Source organism: Mytilus edulis, chromosome 5 (assembly GCF_963676685.1).
Source record: "Mytilus edulis chromosome 5, xbMytEdul2.2, whole genome shotgun sequence".
NCBI classification, from domain to species: Eukaryota; Metazoa; Mollusca; class Bivalvia; order Mytilida; family Mytilidae; genus Mytilus; species Mytilus edulis.
In genome coordinates, this window is record NC_092348.1 from 68,261,080 (window position 1) to 68,282,741 (window position 21,662).

General features: G+C 30.7%; 1 protein-coding gene across 1 annotated transcript in view; it reads left to right on the forward strand.

Annotated features, from left to right (window-relative positions):
• The window catches only part of LOC139524339 (multidrug resistance-associated protein 1-like), a 119,647-nt gene that overhangs the window by 6,761 nt on the left and 91,224 nt on the right, over positions 1 to 21,662 (forward strand). The window contains exons 3-20 of the mRNA XM_071319104.1: positions 1,754 to 1,888; positions 2,730 to 2,858; positions 4,754 to 4,879; positions 5,121 to 5,182; positions 5,803 to 5,943; positions 8,878 to 9,120; positions 9,803 to 9,998; positions 11,363 to 11,549; positions 12,543 to 12,676; positions 13,198 to 13,335; positions 14,017 to 14,163; positions 14,931 to 15,015; positions 17,087 to 17,153; positions 18,067 to 18,193; positions 18,468 to 18,644; positions 19,021 to 19,188; positions 20,259 to 20,463; positions 21,354 to 21,450. Coding sequence (XP_071175205.1) covers positions 1,754 to 1,888; positions 2,730 to 2,858; positions 4,754 to 4,879; positions 5,121 to 5,182; positions 5,803 to 5,943; positions 8,878 to 9,120; positions 9,803 to 9,998; positions 11,363 to 11,549; positions 12,543 to 12,676; positions 13,198 to 13,335; positions 14,017 to 14,163; positions 14,931 to 15,015; positions 17,087 to 17,153; positions 18,067 to 18,193; positions 18,468 to 18,644; positions 19,021 to 19,188; positions 20,259 to 20,463; positions 21,354 to 21,450 — 2,564 coding nt within the window. The remainder of the gene's footprint in view (positions 1 to 1,753; positions 1,889 to 2,729; positions 2,859 to 4,753; positions 4,880 to 5,120; positions 5,183 to 5,802; positions 5,944 to 8,877; positions 9,121 to 9,802; positions 9,999 to 11,362; positions 11,550 to 12,542; positions 12,677 to 13,197; positions 13,336 to 14,016; positions 14,164 to 14,930; positions 15,016 to 17,086; positions 17,154 to 18,066; positions 18,194 to 18,467; positions 18,645 to 19,020; positions 19,189 to 20,258; positions 20,464 to 21,353; positions 21,451 to 21,662) is intronic.

The window sequence follows — 21,662 nt, forward strand, 5'->3', positions numbered from 1 at the left end:
TAGATTCTGAAACAGCTGATTGATGCTTAACCTACATTGTGTTTTATTCATTTAGTAATTTTCCTGCAAAATAGGAGACAGAAATTTTAATGTTTTAAATATAGTATTATATGAAAAAAAGAATCTGGTAGCTAAATAACCTTTGTTGATTTAACTGTTTTTTGAAAATTTATTTTATCAGTGTTATTGAATTAGGTTGAAGTTAGATATGAAAAGATAAAAAAATCTCTGTTTAGTAATTATTTTATTGAAAAAGAAGGGAAATGTAAACTTGATTGTGTTAAGATACTATCTGGAAGTTTTTAAAGTTTGCATTGAATTATAAGTCAAGTACATTTGACTCAAAATTTACAAAAAAGTTTTTCATTGTATTCCCATGTCATAGTTTAAAAGGTAGGGGTCATATTTTTTTGTTAATGTATTGTCCACCAAGGAAACCTCTCGGGTAACAAAACAAAACAGCTATAACTTGTTATGTCCATTTAGATAATAAAAATTAGGACCTGTGATATGTTGCAACAGTCTTAAATTTACATCAGATGTTGCTTATAACTGTAATAGTATACTGGTATATGACTTCAGATTCTACAAGAAGAGTGTTCCTAATCTCTAATGCTGCAAACTATATATAGTGTAATTAAGGTAATTCAGTGGTATAGAAACAAAATGACAGAATTTTCTTATACTTTGCCAAAATAAAGATTTTACTATGCTTTTTTCAAAAAAATGATAAAAAGTAAAGGTCACCATGCTATTTTTCAAGGTACAAGTCGTTCAAAATTGCCAAAATTTGCTTAGATTGTTTATGAAAAGATACATTTTTGTGCATAGAAAGAAATCTATGAGACAGAATTTTGAAATAAAATATGAGAAGATAGGTTTTATAATATATTTAAAGAAAATAAAATGAAAATATGGTGTCACCGAACTTAAAAATTTCCTTGTATGTCCAGAATAAATTATGTAATAAAAGAGTTATCTCCCCTTAAATGGCTTATTTGAAAAATTAACTCTATAAGCACAAATATTCGGTATTTGTTAAAACATTTTCGATAATGCAATGAATGACTAAGTTTTCATTATACAAATAAACAGTGTTATCAGTAAATTGTAAATTTGTCTCTGAATTTGCAGATTTGGGCAAAGAACTAGACTGATTATTTACTCTGATTGTACATTTCAAGATACCAATAGGGGACTACCCCTGACAAACAATAACCGACTGTGCAAGGGCTGTAAAGCCAGTCAAGGTCAAATGCTTCCATCATCAAAAACCGTTATTAAATCATTTATTTGGGATGAAATCAATAAATTATTTCCAAAAACTTTTTTAAAGACATGTGTAAGCAGATTTTTGTTATATTAACACCATTTAATGCAGTTTGAAATATGACTTCTTTTATAATTATAAATGATTTACTGAATAGCAAGCTATAAAGGGCCAAAACATGATAAGTGAAAAACAATTCAAACAGGAAAATCAACCGTCTAATCTATATAAAAATAAAAAAACAAGAAACACTTATGAATCTCTGACACCTAAAAATGACTGAACAACAGGCTTCTGACTTAGGACAGATGCATAAATATCAGTTGGTTTAAACCTTTAAACAAGTACAAATCTTCACCCTAACCTGAGATATATACATAAGTATTCTGCCTTAAATGACCATGTTTCAATTTTGATAAGGTCACTGTTGAATTTTTATTGCTAATGAATATTGATTAAATTACAATGTTTTATATTTTTCAGTTTGTTAGTGGTGTATTATTTTTCCTGTCCATTGTTGAATTACTACGAGATGCTAATAATAAAGATGATGAAGAAGCCATTAAAAGAACTTACAATTCTCTTTTTGTAGCTCATTCACTGAAGTCTGCTACCTATGTAAGTAGATATATGAGCCGCATCGTTTAGAATTCGACCGTGTGCAAATTAAATGAATATCAGATTTTTATCTGGTTTTAAAATCTCAACAGAAAGTCTGTTACTGTTTGAGTTGTTAAAAGAACTCTACATACAGACTAAAATTCATCTTTTATTTCCTATATAAATGTTCAAAATCAGTAAATGTATTATACATGTACATGTATACTGCACTTGCATAAGGTCAATTTCTATCAGACACTGCTTTATATAATGGAATAGGCAGTGTATTTATTGTCCACTGTATATGTGAAATAATGCTATATTCTGTAAAAAAGATAAAAACCCATTGTCACGTTTCTCTTCTGTCATTGAAAACTATTAGAAGTCTTTTTGATTTAATAAATGGTGGGTTGCTGTCTCAATGATAATGATCAAACGACTAATATGCATACCGGGAACCTAATTTGTAAATTTGTTAGCATGTACTCAATGATTTGATTGTGGTAGCCATCCTATGTGTGTGTGAGAAAAAGAGACAGAAACAGAATAAAAATCTGTTGAATTGAATAAGATAATTGTGCAGATTTAAAATATTGCAGGAATAGATAGACCAAAGAAAGTTTAATATTTCAACTCTAAAAACTGGCAAATGTATTTTTCATTGTGTGAAGTCAATTTCAACTGAATCTTGTGAATTATGGAGCATTATACAATATAATACATTGTAATTATATGCTTTTTTGAATATATATATATATGTAATTTTTTAGTAACCGTTCTTCGTTCTTGTTTAAATTCTTGATTATAAATGCTCTAATAAAAATTACATCTAAAACATTTGCTTTATTTATTATTTCAGTTGTTGACAGTAGTATTAATATACCTTGAAAGAATCAGAGGATTTATTACTTCAGGAGTTCTATTTATTTTCTGGTTTTTGACATTAGTAGTTTCAATAATACCATTCTACACATTGATTGAACAAGATGTAAGTAATAAATGATCATGTGACCTGATATCATCCAATAATATCTCTTGTATATCTTTCCCTGTAAACATACCTGGTCTTGTTGGACTGTATACTGTTTCGTTTAATTATACCCCCGCTTTGAAAAAAACGGGTATACTGTTTTACCTCTGTCTGTCCATCAATCCATCCGTCTGTCCCATGAATATTTTCGTCGCATTTTTGTGAGAAACTACTGGACAAGGATTTCTGAAATTTTGTTTCAGGGTTTATTTAAGTCAGTTATACTGTGTGATGCGTTTTCAGATTCATCACTCGACAACTGCCTGTTAACCTAACACTTGTATCATTTTACACATAATAGCCAAGTTGAAAATTTTCTTCACATTTTTCTCAGGAACTACTTGACAAGGATTTCTGAAATTTGGTTTCAGGGTTTATATAAGTCAGCCACACTGTGTGATGTGTTTACAGATTCATCACTCGACAACTCCCTGTTTACCGAACACTTGTAAAATTTTAAACATAATAGCCTAATTGAAAATTTGCGTTGCATTTTTCTCAGGAACTACTTGACAAGGATTTCTGAAATTTGCTTTCGGGGTTTATTTAAGTCAGCTACACTGTGTGATGCTTTTTTAGATTCATCACTAGACAACTTCCTGTTTGCCGAACACTTGTATCATTTTAAACATAATAGCCAAGTTAGAAATTTTCGTTGCATTTTTCTCAGAAACTACTAGACAAGGATTTCTGAAATTTGTATTCAGGGTTTATATTAGTCAGCTACACGGTGTGATATGTTTTCAGATTCATCACTCGACAACTTCCTGTGTACTATACACTTGTATCATTTTAAACATAATACCCAAATTGAAATTTTCGTTGCATTTTTCTCAGGAACTACTAGTCAAGGATTTCTGAAATTTGGTTTCAGGGTTTATATAAGTCAGCTACACTGTGTGATGTGTTTACAGATTCATCACTCGACAATTCCCTGTTTACCAAACACTTGTAAAATTTTAAACATAATAGCCAAATTGAAAATTTTCGTTGCATTTTTCTCAGGAACTACTAGACAAGGATTTCTGAAATTTGCTTTCAGGGTTTATATAAGTCAGCTACACTGTGTGATGCGTTTTCAGATTCATCACTAGACAACTTCCTGTTTACCGGACACTTGTATCATTTTAAACATAATAGCCAAGTTAGAAATTTTCGTTGCATTTTTCTCAGGAATTAATAGACAAGGATTTCAGGGTTTATATAAGTGAGCTACACTGTGTGATGCGTTTTCAGATTCATCCCTCGATAACTTCCAGTTTACCGAACACTTAAAATTGAGAATGGAAATGGGGAATGTGCCAAAGAGACAACAACCCGACCACAGAGCAGACATAATAGCCAAGTTGAAAATTTTCGTTGCATTTTTCTCAGGAACTACTAGACAAGGATTTCTGAAATTTGGTTTCAGGGTTTATATTATTCAGCTACACAGTGTGATGTGTTTTCAGATTGATCACTAGACAACTTCCTGTTTATCGAAATATTTCGGCGGGAGTATCATCAGTGAGCAGTAGCTCGCAGTTTTACTTGTTTCTTCTTTATCTGCTTTGAACCTGACTTGTACCAATTGATTGTTGATGTTTTCTGCCCGAGCAACACATAAAAAGAAAAAAACATTCATTGAAACAACAAGAATAATGTTGGGCAGTAGAATAGAGTATGAAAACAGGAAATGTGTCCAAAAGAAAACAATCGTGACAAAGACTAGTAAACAGCCCAAGATGACAAATAAATAAAGCATTGTTTGAAACATCAAGGATAAGAGGTGATTCAAAGAGGTATTTTGGAGCCTCTATTTTTTTTAACAAAAATATGAAAAGCCAACATTTAATTAACTTTTTGTCTTATAGGTGTACCATAAGGATTTCTTCCGATTTAGTATATTTTACGTGTATTTCTTCCTGATATTGGTCCAGTTTGTACTCCATTGTTTTGCTGAGAGGATTACGAGAAGAGGATATTATGAATTAAATACAGTAGGTACATCTTATCTTAGATTATTATTATAATAGAGCTGTGCTGTAAAATGAGGAATTATGGATGAGGAATAGAATCTTTCTCATAGTGTGGCAGATAGACCATTTAAAAATATATATATGGGTTCTGAAACATTGGTTGTTCATGTTTGAACATGAAACTTTTATATTTTGCTGTACACTGTGATGCAATACTACTAAATGAACTAACGCATCATTTAGGTTTCAATCACTTTTTCAGAAACAATGTTTGGAAGTAGAATCTTCGTTCTTATCACGTTTGACATTTTGGTGGATGACCGGGTGAGTACATGTTGTAAACTGAACTTGTGGTCAGCATATTTAAATTACAACACCTTAATCTTTAACTTCTTTTTATGTTCCATATGTAAATTGGTATATCAAGAGAAGAAGAAAAAATGGATAATTATTTTGATTTACGAAGAAAGAACACTTTTGATTCCTATATGCAGATAGATGAATAACTAGATTTTATTCTCTCCTCTTTCCTTAAGAGAGTTTGGTATTAATACAATATATTATCAGAAAGAATGTATAAACAGAGAAATATGAATTAAGTAGTTTACACATATTTATTTATAGTGGATTGGGAAAACAAGTTATTGCACTATATATTAATCCCTTTCCACTTGGGGTGTGTGAGTGTTGCCTTGTGGCAGCATTATGAATTTATCCTGCTCTTTTTTCGAAATCTACAAGAGTGTTTTTTACATACAAGAGATATGGCTCTCTCTTAACATGGGTCCACCTTATTGTCCCATTCCGTGAGACTATCATTGTTTCTCTAGAACATACTCTCAAATGGTGTCAAGGGAGAGCTGAAAATTCAGTCCCTGAAAATTAATTTGTGTTTGGATCAGGAATTATTTGTACTGTTATTACCTCTTTAAATGTCTTTTCAGACTGATTATAATAGGATACAAGAAACCATTAGAAGAAGCTGATATTTCAGAACTTCACCCAAGAGACAAAAGTGATGTTGTTATACCAACCTTTGATGAAGCTTGGAAAAAAGAATATGCAAAACATGAAAAGATCAGAGAGTTTGTATAGTTATTTGCTTCTATAATCTCCATTTAAATATCTTTTAGGGGTTTTCTCAGAGTACTTAGACTTAAATCTACCATGAATGAAAACTAGTTCCAACAAAATAACAAAGAGCATTAAATGTCAACTGTCGATCAATTAAAAAATTGTTAGGATTTCTGTAATCATACTGTATGGGACCATCAATCATGTCAATGTCTTTATTAGTTCTTTTTTTATTCACAAATTTTGACTTTTCAAAAGTTTAATCAAGTATGTATTTCATGCTATTTATGCTTCCTATAATAAGTCAAAAATAAAATTGTTTAAAAAATATGTGATGTTTTATAGGGAGTAGTAGCAGTATTTAAGAATTCTAAACATTTTAACCCTTGAAAAATATATTTAAGAATTAGGTATCAAAAACGAGTTTATATTTGAAATAATCTTGAACGGAAGCATTTTTTTTGGTTCCTTTGATAGGTGTGTGCTATTTATTTGAAAATTATTTTTCAAAACAGTGTTCTGTCTATAAATATGACTTTGATGACAAGCACAGTGATCCTTTACTTGTGTATGAAGTATCAAATTCAATGACTTTACATATGTATTAAAGCATCATCCATGTCACTTTGTAGAATAGAAGAAGAACTCTCAATAGATAAGTAAGCAATATCAACAGACATTCCTGAGCACTTGATTATTCTATCCCTCACTGTTCACATCCCTTTACAGAACTCATTTACGGAATCAAAATCTTTTTGACCCAAATTCCAAAACCTCACCTAATTACATCCTTAAGTGAGTTTCTAGAAAGTCCTATACAAAAGAACAATTGTATTTTTCTCCATACAAACATTATGAAAAAGTTAGTCACTATTCTTAATGTGTTAGATATGTTAGAACTTTTAATAACCCCTCAACCAAATAATGTTAGCAACTTTATATTTTCAGAATTTAACTTTTGTTTTTGTTTGTCACTTCCTTCACTTTAAAAGTACATGTTTTGTGCAAAATTTAAAGCAAGATCATGCATTTATTTTACCAATTGAACTTTGATAGATAAACAAAACTAACATTGAAAAGTTGTTTAAATTTTGTAAGCATTATAAATATAGTGTGTATTGCATTCGTATGAAAAAGAAAAAAATTAGCTTAAGATGACTAATAGTGAAGGGACATTTTGTAATCTTTCATTATTCCAAGAGAAAGTTTAGTTGCTCATTACAAAATTTGTTATTGAAATAGAATTATAGTTCTCTGATGTTAATGAAACATTTGTATAGCAGTCAGAACCAGTTGAAAATAATAATGATATTATTACTGCTTTTTAAAATTTTGACATATAGTAATAATACATTTGGTAGACAAATGAACTAACTTTAACCATTAAAAAAACAGCATTTTTTCCTTCTGAAAGAATCTTGATTAATGGAATGCTGCGGAATGAAATGTTACTGTCAGCAAATTTTGATATATTTTAGTTTGATAAAGTGATTGTCAGTTTGGTTTTAGAGAAAATCACAGAACAGCTGATAGCATCTTTTTATTAAAGTTCTTGATAAATAAATATTTACATAAAGAGAAAAAAAAGATTTATGCCTGCTTCATAGATCTGAAAAAGGCTTTTGATTCAGTATGGAGAACTGCTTTACTTTATAAATTATGTAAAATGGGAGTTGGCAGGTCTTTTTATAGAGTTTTAAAACAACAATACTTAAATACTAAATCATCTTTAAAATATAAAGATTATGTATCAGAATATTTTAATATTGCTAGAGGGGTTAAACAAGGAGACGCACTTAGCCCCACTTTATTTAATGTCTTTATAAATGATATTCTAAAAAATTTTGAGGGAAATGATTCAAGTCCCCTTAAGCTTATAAATAGTAAGGTGGGATGCCTCCTTTTTGCAGATGATCTTTTTATCCTGTCAGAATCAAAAGAGGGTCTTCAAAACAGTTTAAATAATGTTAAATTATATTGTAACAAATGGCAACTCTCTTTGAATACAAACAAAACTAAATCCATGATTTTTAGTCAGTCAAAACATAATAGTGAAACATCACATATTTACTATGAGAATAAAGTCATAGAGAGTGTAACAGAATATTCATTTTTGGGAATGTTGATAAAATGTAATGGAAATTTATCACAAAGTACTTTAGAGTTGACAAAAAAGGCAAAAAAAGTATTTTTTGCAATAAAATCCTATACTAAATCATTGAATAATCTACCTATAAAAGTAGCAAATAATCTTTTTGATTCTTTAGTAAAACCAATTATGACCTATAATTCAGAAGTAACATATTTGGATACATATATTTCTTTTCATCGAGCCAATAACAGAGCCTTATCTTCAGGAAAAGAAATTAATCAACTTGATTTTATAGACAAAACCCCCATTGAAAATATGCATCTTAAATTTTGTAAATCTACTCTAGGAATAAGAAAAAATGCATCCAATTTAGGAGCAAGAGCTGAATTAGGGAGATTGCCTATCGAATGTTTTATTAAAACACAAACCCTTTTATATTTAGCTAGACTATATAATAATAATATTAATCCATTGATAAAGGAAGCTTTTTCTCTAACACAGTCTCTAGATTTGACAGGAACTTACTCATGGTATACATGAAAATAATAACTTTAATAATTTAAATGAAGAAGAAAAAATTCAATATTTACTAAATCCATCATCACCTTTACAAACAAATAAGTTAGGATCCTTCTTGAAAAAATCATTAGAACTGAGGGCAGGGGACTCTTAACAACTTGTTTGTTGTTAAAAAAAAAATTTTGATGCTGTTGTTATTGTGTATGTTTAATATGTATGTTTATTGTGTTTATTGTGTTAATATATGTTGGTCACAAACTGTAAAGTTTATATGACAATAAAATATTTGATTTGATTTATTTGATTTGATAAATTTTGAAACCTTTATTTGTAGAAAAAGTGTCTCATATAGTCCACCTGCACAATCCATTAATCGTGAACATCGATCGTCAGAGAAAACACCATTGTTGTCAAGACAACCATCTGTAACGTTTAAAACTGGAAAGCCAGCGAAGAAAGAAAATAAAGGCTCCCTATTCAAAGTACTATGTAAAATATATGGACCATCTTTTTTAAGAGCATGGTTCTGTAAATTCATGTATGATTTGATGCAGTTTACCTCACCTATACTTTTAAGGTATGTACAAAATGACATTTTTCTTTTTGTATGTCATTACAATATTAAAATTGAAATGGGTCAAGATGCATAATTCATTTCACATTGGCAACAATGGTAGCCTTTTCCTCCATTCCTCTGTCTATATTGTAAACTTGGATGTGTATGATGGCTAGTTTTAAAGCTCAGATATTTTTACAGATTTGGTAAAATTTTTGGGGTACAAAGAGAGATTAATTTTTCACAACTTGGGCAACCCCAAACAGCCCCACTAAATGCCACTTCAGGAAAAGAAAAGTTCCTATTAAATTATTTGTAAATTCAGTTCTGTACAAACATTTAATAACTCCCCAAAGTTTTTGCATCTTTATTGTATATTTATCTGCTCTTCAAAAAAGCCCAAATGGTGAAGCTCAGTCAATGACTCTAAATAGCAATAAATGTCCAATAATTACAGGGGTGGGTGTTTCTTCAGGTTAATAACAAGTGGATGTTTTGATCTCAATATATCATTCAAAACTAGTGATAAGAAAAATAGATAAATGATCAAATTTTCTATTGATTGCTGATTACATGAAATAATAAGAATGAGGAAATATCAGAAAAATGGCTGCCTCTGGATTGCAAATATAAATATTTGAATATAGAAAGTTTACCATTAGGAAAATAGGAATGTTAATAGATATACCATTGAAAATTTCAGTGCTTTGATCAGTTACACAACAAACAAAAATGCAGGTGGTAAAAATACAGAACCAGAATGGCATGGTTATACATTAGCTGGAGCTTTCTTTATTGTCTCATTTCTACAGTCAACATTTTTCCATCAGAACTTTCACATCGGTATGAGTACAGGAATGAGGGCTCGATCGGCAATGATTGCTGCTGTTTATAAAAAGGTTTGTATGATGCAAATAGTTTTACACTCTTTTACACAAATTTCAAAATATTCCTTGATGTTAAACCCTCCATTGAATTTTTTGTTTAATTTGTTTACATGCTTGATTCACATAGTATTTTTTAAATAAGAAAAGCAACATCAGGTTTTGATTATTTAAATTGAATTGCGAAAAACAAATATTTCATCAATGAAATTCCAGTTAGAAATTCTCATGAATATTCTGTTTATATTAGATACAAATTTTATTAAGTCTGATGCAGATTTTTCTTAAGTAAGACATTAGAACTGGGGCACTATACAGGCGTCAAAAGGCGGCATTATACTATACTTTATTATACTCCTCTTTTACTCTAAAGTGGATATCAAATTTTCTTATTTTTTGTTTGTGGATACAGAGAAACCATGAATATGATTGAGCACACAAATTTTCTATAAGAATATATGTAAACTTTGACAGAATTAAGAAATAAATAACCACAAAAATTATGCTAATATTCATGAAAATAAAACAATACAAAGTACCATTTTATCTACTCTGAGTATTTTGCACTCTGTACAGTCTAAATTCTTAGGGTCCAAAACTTCTCCTATTCCCACTGGAAAACTGTATAATTTAGGTCTGATCTAAAGTTAACACATTATCCATGTATAATGAAATATCAAGGTATTCATTTGACTTGATCCATAAAATGAATAGGGTATTAAAGTATAAAAAATCAGTACTATGGATTCATTTTAAATTGGGTGGTATCAAAATTCATGAATTTCATTGGTATAGGGAGAGCCACAAATTAAAAAAAAACAAACACGGAAATATAACCCCTGTGGGCCAGTATTCAGAATTTGTTGAAACCTCAAAATCCACAACAGTTTCTATGAAAGTAGAAATGTTCCTGATGTATGGAAGCATCTTTTTACAGACATAAGGATCAGGCCTTTTTATTGCAGGAATTCAGGATGGTCTGTTATTTTCACAGGACTTTGGGATTTACATTCACCAGGACCCTGGAATTAATGATGAATTTATTTTTTAGGATGACACCCCCTCCTACAATCCTTCTTTTCTCAATCTACGAAAATTAGTATCCACTAATATAAATGAATCCACAGGACATGTTTCTTGTATCATTCTGTAATAAATGTAGTCCATAACATTAAAATAAAGAGTTCACTCCTTAGTAACAAACTTATTTTTGGGGCCCTTTATAGCTTGCTTTTTGGTGTGAGCCAAGGCTCTGTGTATAAGAACTCACATTGACCTATAATGGTGTACTTTTACAAATTATGACATGGATGTAGAGATGTCTCATTGGCACTCATACAACATCTTTTTATATCTAATGATTTGATCTTTTTAAACAGTCCCTTACAATGAACAATGAAGCTAGGAAGACATCCACTGTAGGTGAGATTGTAAACCTGATGGGCGTGGATTGTCAGAGACTTCAGGATATGTCTGGATATCTGTGGATGTTGTGGTCTGCACCGTTCCAGATTGTATTGGCTACATTGTTACTATGGCAACAATTAGGACCATCTGTTTTGGCAGGTATGTATAGAATCTTAATTATTGTATGAAACTGGATTTTATCGAATCAAACCCCTCCTTTTACTTCATGTAGTTTCCTGGAGTTATGTCCCTTTGAACAAAGAAAATTTAAAGAATTTATTTAGTTATTCTCATATGTGACAATGTTTTGATGCTGACTGTAGTTACTAGTAGCTTAAGTTCAGTTTTGCTTAAATATTCAGTTCATAAAAAGTAAAAATTAAACAGGCAATTAGATATTATTCTAATGAATTGAATGAATGAATGAATGAATGAATACTTTATTGCAAAAAGCATATATATGCTATAGCAACGAAAACAACATGAAAACAGAGATCAATACATATAAATCATTATAAGAAAACAAATAGCATTAAGGTGGCTCGTGGGTACAAAAATTTCAGCAAAAAATTGAACCTTTATTTTTTCATTACAAATTTTATTTATTACACTATTAGTTATTACTTTATGATATGGTAAAAAAATCAACCCAAAAAATCAATTCGGTTTGCCCCCAGATGACTTTTAAAATGTTTATATCATTGAAAAAGCTCCAAATTATCTCCCTTTGGTGCAAAAATGCCATATTTTGGCATTAAATTCGAAATATCTTTTTTAACTCATCGGTGACCTATATTATTTATTATTGTTTTCATATAAGCTGTACATAAACCAAATAATAGTAAAATTTAAGCGATTTCTGTAATTAGGTTAATTTTTATTTCGATATTACCTCTATTTCTCCTATTAGTTCAACAGAAAAAAAGGACATTAACAAAAATATATGCTTCTTCCGGAGGCAGATTTCGAGCTTAAATGAACGGTGACCCCATTTTTTTATTTCCTTTTTCTTTTAAGTATATGATAAAGTTCATTTATAAAAAAAATATAGTGAAATCCTATATTAGAAAAACAATTTGATTTATACCCAGGAGCCCCCTTAAGTAACGATATGTGAAAAAGTAATGATGCTAAGATTTTTTCTGTTAACAGGACTTGCAGTTATGATTTTGTTAATTCCCATAAATGGTGCCATCTCTGTGAAACAACGTAACATGCAGACAGCTCTGATGAGATACAAAGATGCTAGATTGAAGCTAATGAATGAAGTTCTCAGTGGTATTAAGGTATGGACGAGAGAGTTTATCACAGAAATTAGGAGGTTCTCTTTAGGTATAAAAAAAAAAGATATGATATGTTTTAGACATATTTTAGAATAAAGAGATGTGGTACATGATTGCCAATGAGACAACTATCTACTAGAGTTCAATAAGTAGATATAAGCAATTATAGGTCATCACATGGCGTTAAACAATGTGAAAAACTTATACGGTATAGTCAGCCATAAAATGCCCTGACATAAAAAATGTGAAACAATTCAAAGGAGAAATGAAATGGCCTAATTTATAACAAACAATTTACAATTAATGTATATACGACAGACACAAACCAACAACAACAACTGAACTACAGGCAATTTAAAAACATGGTTTTTGTATGTATTTTGCTATAAGAAAATATCATTTGATATATACAAAATTTGAATTTCAGATCAGAAAAAATGGGACTGTCTATGTTCACATTAACTATCTGTAGTTATAATGAAACAATAATCGGATGCCTAACTTATTGCCTTGTATCTTTGTAGGTATTGAAACTGTATGCTTGGGAAAAATCATTCCAGAAGAAAATTTTAGACATCAGAAATAAAGAACTGGATATTCTAAAGAGATATGGATACCTCCAGGCATTTAGTACCTTCTCTTTCACTTGTGCTCCTTTTCTGGTAAGATTTTTACATAAGATTGATGAGCACTTATTGATTTGAATTTCTTCAATGGTGCATTATTCTGTACTGACATGAAAATATGTATATTTTTTATTGAAATTTTGGAAATCAGGTAATATTAAGTAATGTATCTCTCTCATAATAAAAAGAGATGACGTGGTATGATTGCCAACGAGACAACTTTCCACAAGAGACCAAATGACACAGAAATAAACTGCTATTGGTCACTGTATTTGCCGTCAACAATGAGAAAAGCCCATATCACATTGTCAGCTATAAAAGGCCTGACATTGACAGAAGTAAAACAAGTCAAACAAGAAAAGTGTACAAAATAATGAATGAAAAACAAATATGTAACACAGCAACAAAAAACAACCTCAGATTTACAGGCTTCTTGCATGGGACAGAAAAGGTTAAACTAGTTTCTTAGGGCACTGTATGCAAATTTTTCCACCATAACTTCAACCCACACAAGTTCCCTGAAGATGTTGACCTACAATTTTAAAAATGGATGTCATAATCAAAAAGTGATTGTTGTATGACGCCAGAAGGTTATTTGGACACAGATGTAGGGTTAATCAAAGCCAAAAGTTCAGCTAGCTACCCAAAGTTTTAATACTACTGTTATAAAATGATATACATGTATGCATAATAGATAGTTTGCACATTATATTTCAGGTAACACTTGCCTCGTTTGCCACCTATGTACTAATATCAGATGAGAATTACCTGGACGCACAGAAAGCTTTTGTGTCCTTGTCATTGTTTAATATACTCAGGTTTCCGATCAATCTTCTACCCATGATGATATCTTATGTAATACAGGTAAATATATAATATATTCAGATTCCCAAAAGCTGTTTTGTAAATTATATTGATTGATTGATTGATTGGTGCTAAACGCCACTTTCTGCACTACTTATGTGCAATTTTGGTCAGTTTTTATTGATGGAGGAAGCCAGAGTGCCTGGAGAGAACAACAGACTTTTGGTAGTAAAATTGACAATTCTGTAAATTATCAACCTCATTTGATATTATTTATAATATAAGTCAAGGCCTTGAAGTCTGTTGGTGGGAAACAGACCATCTTTATAAGAACAATGATTTGCCATTACTCCTAATCACAGCTTTTAAAACTTTTGTGTTTGTCAGTTTGCCAGTCATGACCTTTATTTCATTTCGTCCATCTAATTGCAGGTATGCAACTATCACATAATTAAGAAAAAAATTGAGGTTAATGTGATCTTTCTGACTAAAGACTTTCCCTAGCAGATGTACACCACTTTGTTTACGTAATTACAAATATGTGCATATGCTCATGTGTGAAATATATAAATATTAATAAGTAAGATTTCAAGAAGAAAAATAAGTTAAACAAAGTATTTTATGTTATTTCCTTTGTATCAACCCCTCACAGAGTTGTTGCAATGGTTCTTTTATATGCAGAAAACTTGGCATTCAAACCTCCATCTTTGCATCATACAGAAAATTGGTTAGTTATATAGTGAGCTGAATACAACAAAATATCCAAAACACTGCAAGCATATTAACCTGCAGCATTAACAGCAGATATATTTTGTTTATGTTCTCAGCTGAACGTATCTATTACAAGATTGAGCAAGTTTTTGAAGAACGGTGACCTTGACCCTGATAGTGTCCAGCACAGACCATTAGAAGGTAAATCTTAAACCATAGTATTTGTTTAAAAGTTTGTATGCCCATTTTGAAGTCTTAGATTTCTTACTTGTATTTTATGTAGATCTCTCTGTTATTTATAATATTTTTGTCATTGTATAGAATCATTGAGTTTCCAAAATATCATCAGAATCTGTTTGCAAAAAACTTGTTTCCCAATCCACTTTAAATATTTGTTTGAACTAAACTAATCTGTTCTTTTGATAATTTTTAAGTGGATTTTCTGAAGGAAAAAACAGTTTTTGAATTGGTGCAGTACTGTTGACAGGCAGTTCCTGGCAGGCTGCTGCCAACAGTTTCCAGGCAATGAATTACCGACCTTTGAAGGCTTTCAACCAAAGCTGTTCTAATTTTTATATGTTGATACATGTACTACATTTGTAGTGACAAAATGGAGGCTTTTACCATTCAGGAGTTCAAAATACAAAAAATAACACAGTTTGCTGTCAATTTGACAGCTCATTCCTTGTTGAATGATCTGTCTATTTGTACCATAAATAAGCTCATTCCTTGTTGAATGATATGTCTATTTGTACCATAAATAAGCTCATTCCTTGTTGAATGATATGTCAATTTGTACCATAAATAAGCTCATTCCTTGTTGAATGATATGTCTATTTGTACCATAAATAAGCTCATTCCTTGTTGAATGATATGTCAATTTGTACCATAAATAAGCTCATTCCTTGTTGAATGATATGTCTATTTGTACCATAAATAAGCTCATTCCTTGTTGAATGATATGTCTATTTGTACCATAAATAAGCTCATTCCTTGTTGAATGATATGTCTATTTGTACCATAAATAAGCTCATTCCTTGTTGAATGATATGTCTATTTGTACCATAAATAAGCTCATTCCTTGTTGAATGATATGTCTATTTGTACCATAAATAAGCTCATTCCTTGTTGAATGATATGTCTATTTGTACCATAAATAAGCTCATTCCTTGTTGAATGATATGTCAATTTGTACCATAAATAAGCTCATTCCTTGTTGAATGATATGTCTATTTGTACCATAAATAAGCTCATTCCTTGTTGAATGATATGTCTATTTGTACCATAAATAAGCTCATTCCTTGTTGAATGATATGTCTATTTGTACCATAAATAAGCTCATTCCTTGTTGAATGATATGTCTATTTGTACCATAAATAAGCTCATTCCTTGTTGAATGATATGTCTATTTGTACCATAAATAAGCTCATTCCTTGTTGAATGATATGTCTATTTGTACCATAAATAAGCTCATTCCTTGTTGAATGATATGTCTATTTGTACCATAAATAAGCTCATTCCTTGTTGAATGATATGTCTATTTGTACCATAAATAAGCTCATTCCTTGTTGAATGATATGTCTATTTGTACCATAAATAAGCTCATTCCTTGTTGAATGATATGTCTATTTGTACCATAAATAAGCTCATTCCTTGTTGAATGATATGTCTATTTGTACCATAAATAAGCTCATTCCTTGTTGAATGATATGTCTATTTGTACCATAAATAAGCTCATTCCTTGTTGAATGATATGTCAATTTGTACCATAAATAAGCTCATTCCTTGTTGAATGATATGTCTATTTGTACCATAAATAAGCTCATTCCTTGTTGAATGATATGTCTATTTGTACCATAAATGTAATTGTTATATTGTTCAAGCTGTATACAATACAAAACTAAAAATTCTGAAAGTTTTTTTCAAGCCATGGGTTAAAGATATCATAATTATGATGTTTATAATACAGATGAGGGGGAGGACAGGGGTAAGGGAGACAGGGAGAAAGAGGGTAGGAGAAAGGAGAAAGGGGTATGAGAAAGGAGAGGAAGGCTGTGAGAAAGGAGAAAAAGTTAGAGAAAGGAGAAAAAATAAAATATCTCTCCTTTTAAATTTTTTTCTAATATTTCAAGAAAAAATATCTGAAAAGGAGATGTTTTATTCTAATGGGAGAAAGGAGAATGGGGGTAGGAGAAAGGAGAAGAGGGGTGGGAGAAGGGAGAAGGGTACCCCCTGTCCTCCCCCTCACAGATGTATATTTATTTGTTAATAGGTGTAGCAATTAAAGTAGAAGGCGGAACATTCAGCTGGGACAAAGAACTTCAACCAGCCTTGAAAGAGTAAGATTTGATATTGTTATAGTCTGTATTATAGAAGATCTTATTTATTTTGTGTCCTGTTTTTATTTGTATCTACATTGACAGCATATGCAAAGATAATAAAATGTAAAACAAAACTATTGGTACCCACAACATAGTACTTTTATTTACTCATACTAAAGGTGCTGATTAATGATTTAATGTTATGGTGTATGGTTCTGAGAATTAGAGGACCATATTTTACCAAAAAATTGCCTATTTTTATTTTTTTTTAAATTGAAAAAAATTGAAAATTCTAAACCCTAGTAAAGGGTCATCTGGTTCGAGTACACAGTTATCGTCCTTTGATTCTCAATTTCCACAAATACAGTCCCTAGTGTGGACATTATGTTACTTGCCAATTTTTATACCCTTTCCAAATTAATTTCTTCATGTTTTATGCCTCAAATAGCTAGTAGGGGGATGAAATTACACTTAAAAAATTTGGGTCATGAATTTGAAAGTCAAGTAGTGATTTGGTCCAGCTAAAAAAGGGTAAAAATTAACATTTTGGAAGCTGTCAAAAGATTTCAAGACAACCTAAATATAAAATTGTCCATATTTTGAGTTAGAGCTGATGAAGTTTTCTATAATTTTGATATAATTTTTCCCAAAAGTAGTACAACACACTGTTAAAATATTATTAGAAAGCACAGGTTATTTCAAAAGAAATTGATGTCAAACTTCAGAGTTCTGGAAAAGTTACATTCATAAGGTTTTGACCACCAAAATTTGCAAAGAACTAGCACAATTCCAGTATATTTGGCAATAAAAAAAATAGCATATTTCCCTCAAGGACCACCAGGTGAAAAAGATTTTCAGAACTCTGCAATTTATGTAAATTTTATTTAGATGAAACTAAATTTATGTGAGTTGTTCTTTGTGTATATTTCAGCATAGATTTAGAGATTAAGGATGGAACACTTGTAGCAGTTGTGGGAACAGTAGGAGCTGGGAAATCATCTCTTATCTCTTCCTTTCTGGGAGAAATGGAGAAACTTAATGGCAATGTTAATATAAAGGTTAGTATTGGGGTCTAAGGAGGGGAAAATATAAGAAATAGTCAATGCAAGCAAACTTAGTATGTTACTCAAATAGAATCAATATTTGAAGAGGAAACAAAAACATTTGGTTTTATTATTCTGTCCTTGAATAAGTTACTGTAAACCTACTTATTTCTAAAATATTTAGACTTCCACTTTTCGTGAACTCTGTAAAAATCTTAAATGCCATAGATTTGTAAGTATTCTTAGATTAGGAAACACAAGATAATTGTTATATGTATTTTGTTGCCAGGGTTCAATAGCATATGTGCCACAGCAAGCGTGGATACAGAATGCCACTGTTAGAGATAATATATTATTTGGTAAAGAGATGGACCAGTGTAAATATAACAATGTTGTTGAGGCTTGTGCTCTTAAGTCAGACTTTGAAATACTGACAGGTGGAGATCTGACAGAGATTGGAGAAAAGGTATTATAAGAAGAATGTACCAGGACAAAGGTCATGGAAGCCAAATACTACTAAAATGAACCCCTGTTTTTTTGGAAATCTTAAATTAGTATACTATGGAGGGCATTTATCCTCAATTGTTAATGTAAACTCATAGACAAGTAAATTTTGGCTCAAAATATTCTAAATATATTTCTCTTTCAAAAATTTCATTTCTGCAAATTTGTTGGTTACCGTAGTTTAGAAAAACAATGGCATCAAAAGCATAATTTTTTATCAAGAGTAGGGCTGCTTTTTCATACGTTGTAAATTTAAGGGAGTGAATTGGTGGTCTGACACCTTAAATGGTTTACCAAATCAACATGTTAGCTTGGAATTTGTTATATGTGTTTTACAGGGAATTAATTTGAGTGGTGGACAGAAGCAGAGAATCAGTTTGGCGAGAGCTGTATACAATAATGCTGATGTTTATATGTTAGATGATCCACTCAGTGCTGTAGATTCACATGTAGGAAAACATATCTTCAAGAATGTGGTTGGTCGAGAAGGATTATTACAACATAAGGTGAGTAAGATGTTACAGTGTAGTTGTTGTTCTTGAAGGCTTAAATGGAAAATAAGCAAAATCTCATATTGTATATCAATGTACATTCACAAATTCATCTGTACCAGACAAAAATTTAAATTTGAACAAAACAGAAAGTCAATTAATTGTATGTTACCACTTTAAATTTACACAGAATTTCCTCATAAGAAAGGTTATATGGGGTAAAGTTGAAAAAAATAATATCAAATAAGTTCAAATGTTTTAACAATGTTTCCATGAGTTATGGGACTTTCACCATGAATAATGTTTAGCCTACTTTATAATCTAAGACCTTTTGCAATCCTCCTTGCCCCTGAAATTGTTTGTTTATTTTGGTCACTTCTTAGTGTAAATTAAAATGAAAATTTTGTAATATGCCAAAATTTTCACAGCAATCCTAAAGTATACCAAATGTCCAATTTCCAAGGAAATGTCAAGAATAAGGGAAATAATTCAAAAATCTAACTGCAACATAATATGTCTTTTCAAAAATTTAATGTTTTATTAGCTGTGGGGGACATGTCCATATGGCATAACTTTCTTTTATATATTTTATATGAGAGTTTTGACAATGGATGTAAACATAAATTACTGCAGGATTTTATTGTTAAAATATTTTAAACAAGGAATTTGTTAAAACCTACAATACTATCCAATACAATAATGCTTTATTTAAAAACACTTTGTCAACTTTAATCACATATGAAACAAGAAGTACTCATATATAAATACAATCACATACAACCATAGAAAGAAATAGAATAGCTCTTAAAATGCAATATATAAAAATTACTATCCTTTATAATACTTTAACTAGCTTTGAAACAAAAAAGATATTTTTTAATTCCTTTATATTACCCAATGATAGTAATCCTTTCATTTTGCTGCACTGTGATATTTTACATTGTACTCTGGAATGTGTTGATTTCTGATATTTTTTACTAAAATGGAATTGCATTTGAATAAGAAATGGTATTCATTACCAATAGCATTCCAATACAATTGACATGGTATTTATCATACATTACAATGGTATTTTTGTGTTTCAGACGAGAGTTTTGGTGACACATGGTATCCATTGGTTACCAATGGTAGACACTGTTGTTGTTATGTCTGATGGTGTAATATCAGAGATGGGGTCCTATGAGGAGTTAATGAGCCATGAAGGACCATTTGCACAGTTCTTAAAGGCTTACCTTACCCAGAAAGCAGAGACTGAGGACGATGAAGAAGAGGAAGAGGAGGACCCAGAAAGTAGGTTATAAAGTTGTTTATTTTTAGGGGGTAGACCTTAATAGGTCAGGGAGTTAATTCTTTAAGTCAGGTATGTGTTTTGTCAATTTTTTTTAAGTATTTACCTGAAACAGATTGGTAGTAATCTATGTAACTTAAAAGCTTGGAATATATTTATGAAAATGGTTGACACATTTGTACTGATGATTTTAAGAGTTATTTCCCTTAACCAAGGTCTAACACTCTTTGATATCACTTATAATGATGATTTTAAAATGCAAGCTAAGGTTTGAAAATTGAAGATCATTTGAGTATGCATTTAAAAAAATATTTGGATAGCTACATGTATGTAGGATTATTGAGATGTTGCCTTTTTTGACATTATGGTTAAAGGTGAAAATAGCACTTTATAAATCTTATGTATTATTAGTTCTTTTAAGGTCAGGATGGTTCCAAGCCAAAAATTTGCTTTGAAAAGATATTTTATCCTTTTAAAATTGCTGAAACCCCATGCAAAAATTCAAGACCCTAAGAAGGTCTATTATCGCTATTTTGTGCATTTTTCTTTTGATCTTTTTTTGTGATAATTTTTATATCATGCTTCTCGCTTGAGATGGAAAAATTATCGCTAGAAACTAAGGACACGCGGCGTTGCTAACGAAATTGACATGAAATTGACAACGTCGTCATAGGTAAAATAACGATAAACAGATTATCATTGGTCATCTCAACTCGATTGCTTTTCTCACTTTCGCTGTACCAGCTCAAGCGAGAAAATCAATCTTGTTGAGATGATCAACGATAATCTATAATTATTTCAAATTTGTGGAATCACAAAGTTATATTGAAAATACTTTCTGAAAGAAAAAACCCCATGTATTTAGAAAGTCTTTTTATATTATTCTTTTCAGTACAACAGATGAAGAGTAAGATTTTAGAGCGACTAGAATCTGTTACCTCAGATACTGGTACAGCTACTTCAGGAGATGAAAGTAAAGTCAGGAAAAGGTTAGTCATTTGATGGTATTTAATACTGGAACTTCTGGCATGGATATTCCACCTGGGACATGCAAAGTGAAATCTGGTGGTCAGTATTCCATCACTTTTGATAATGGCAACATAATAATAAACATTGTTGTTCCAAGTACAATACTTTGTGGGAAAAATAGAAATACCATGCGTTTATCTGTCTTGTTAGTGCTCTCAAATGTACAATACTA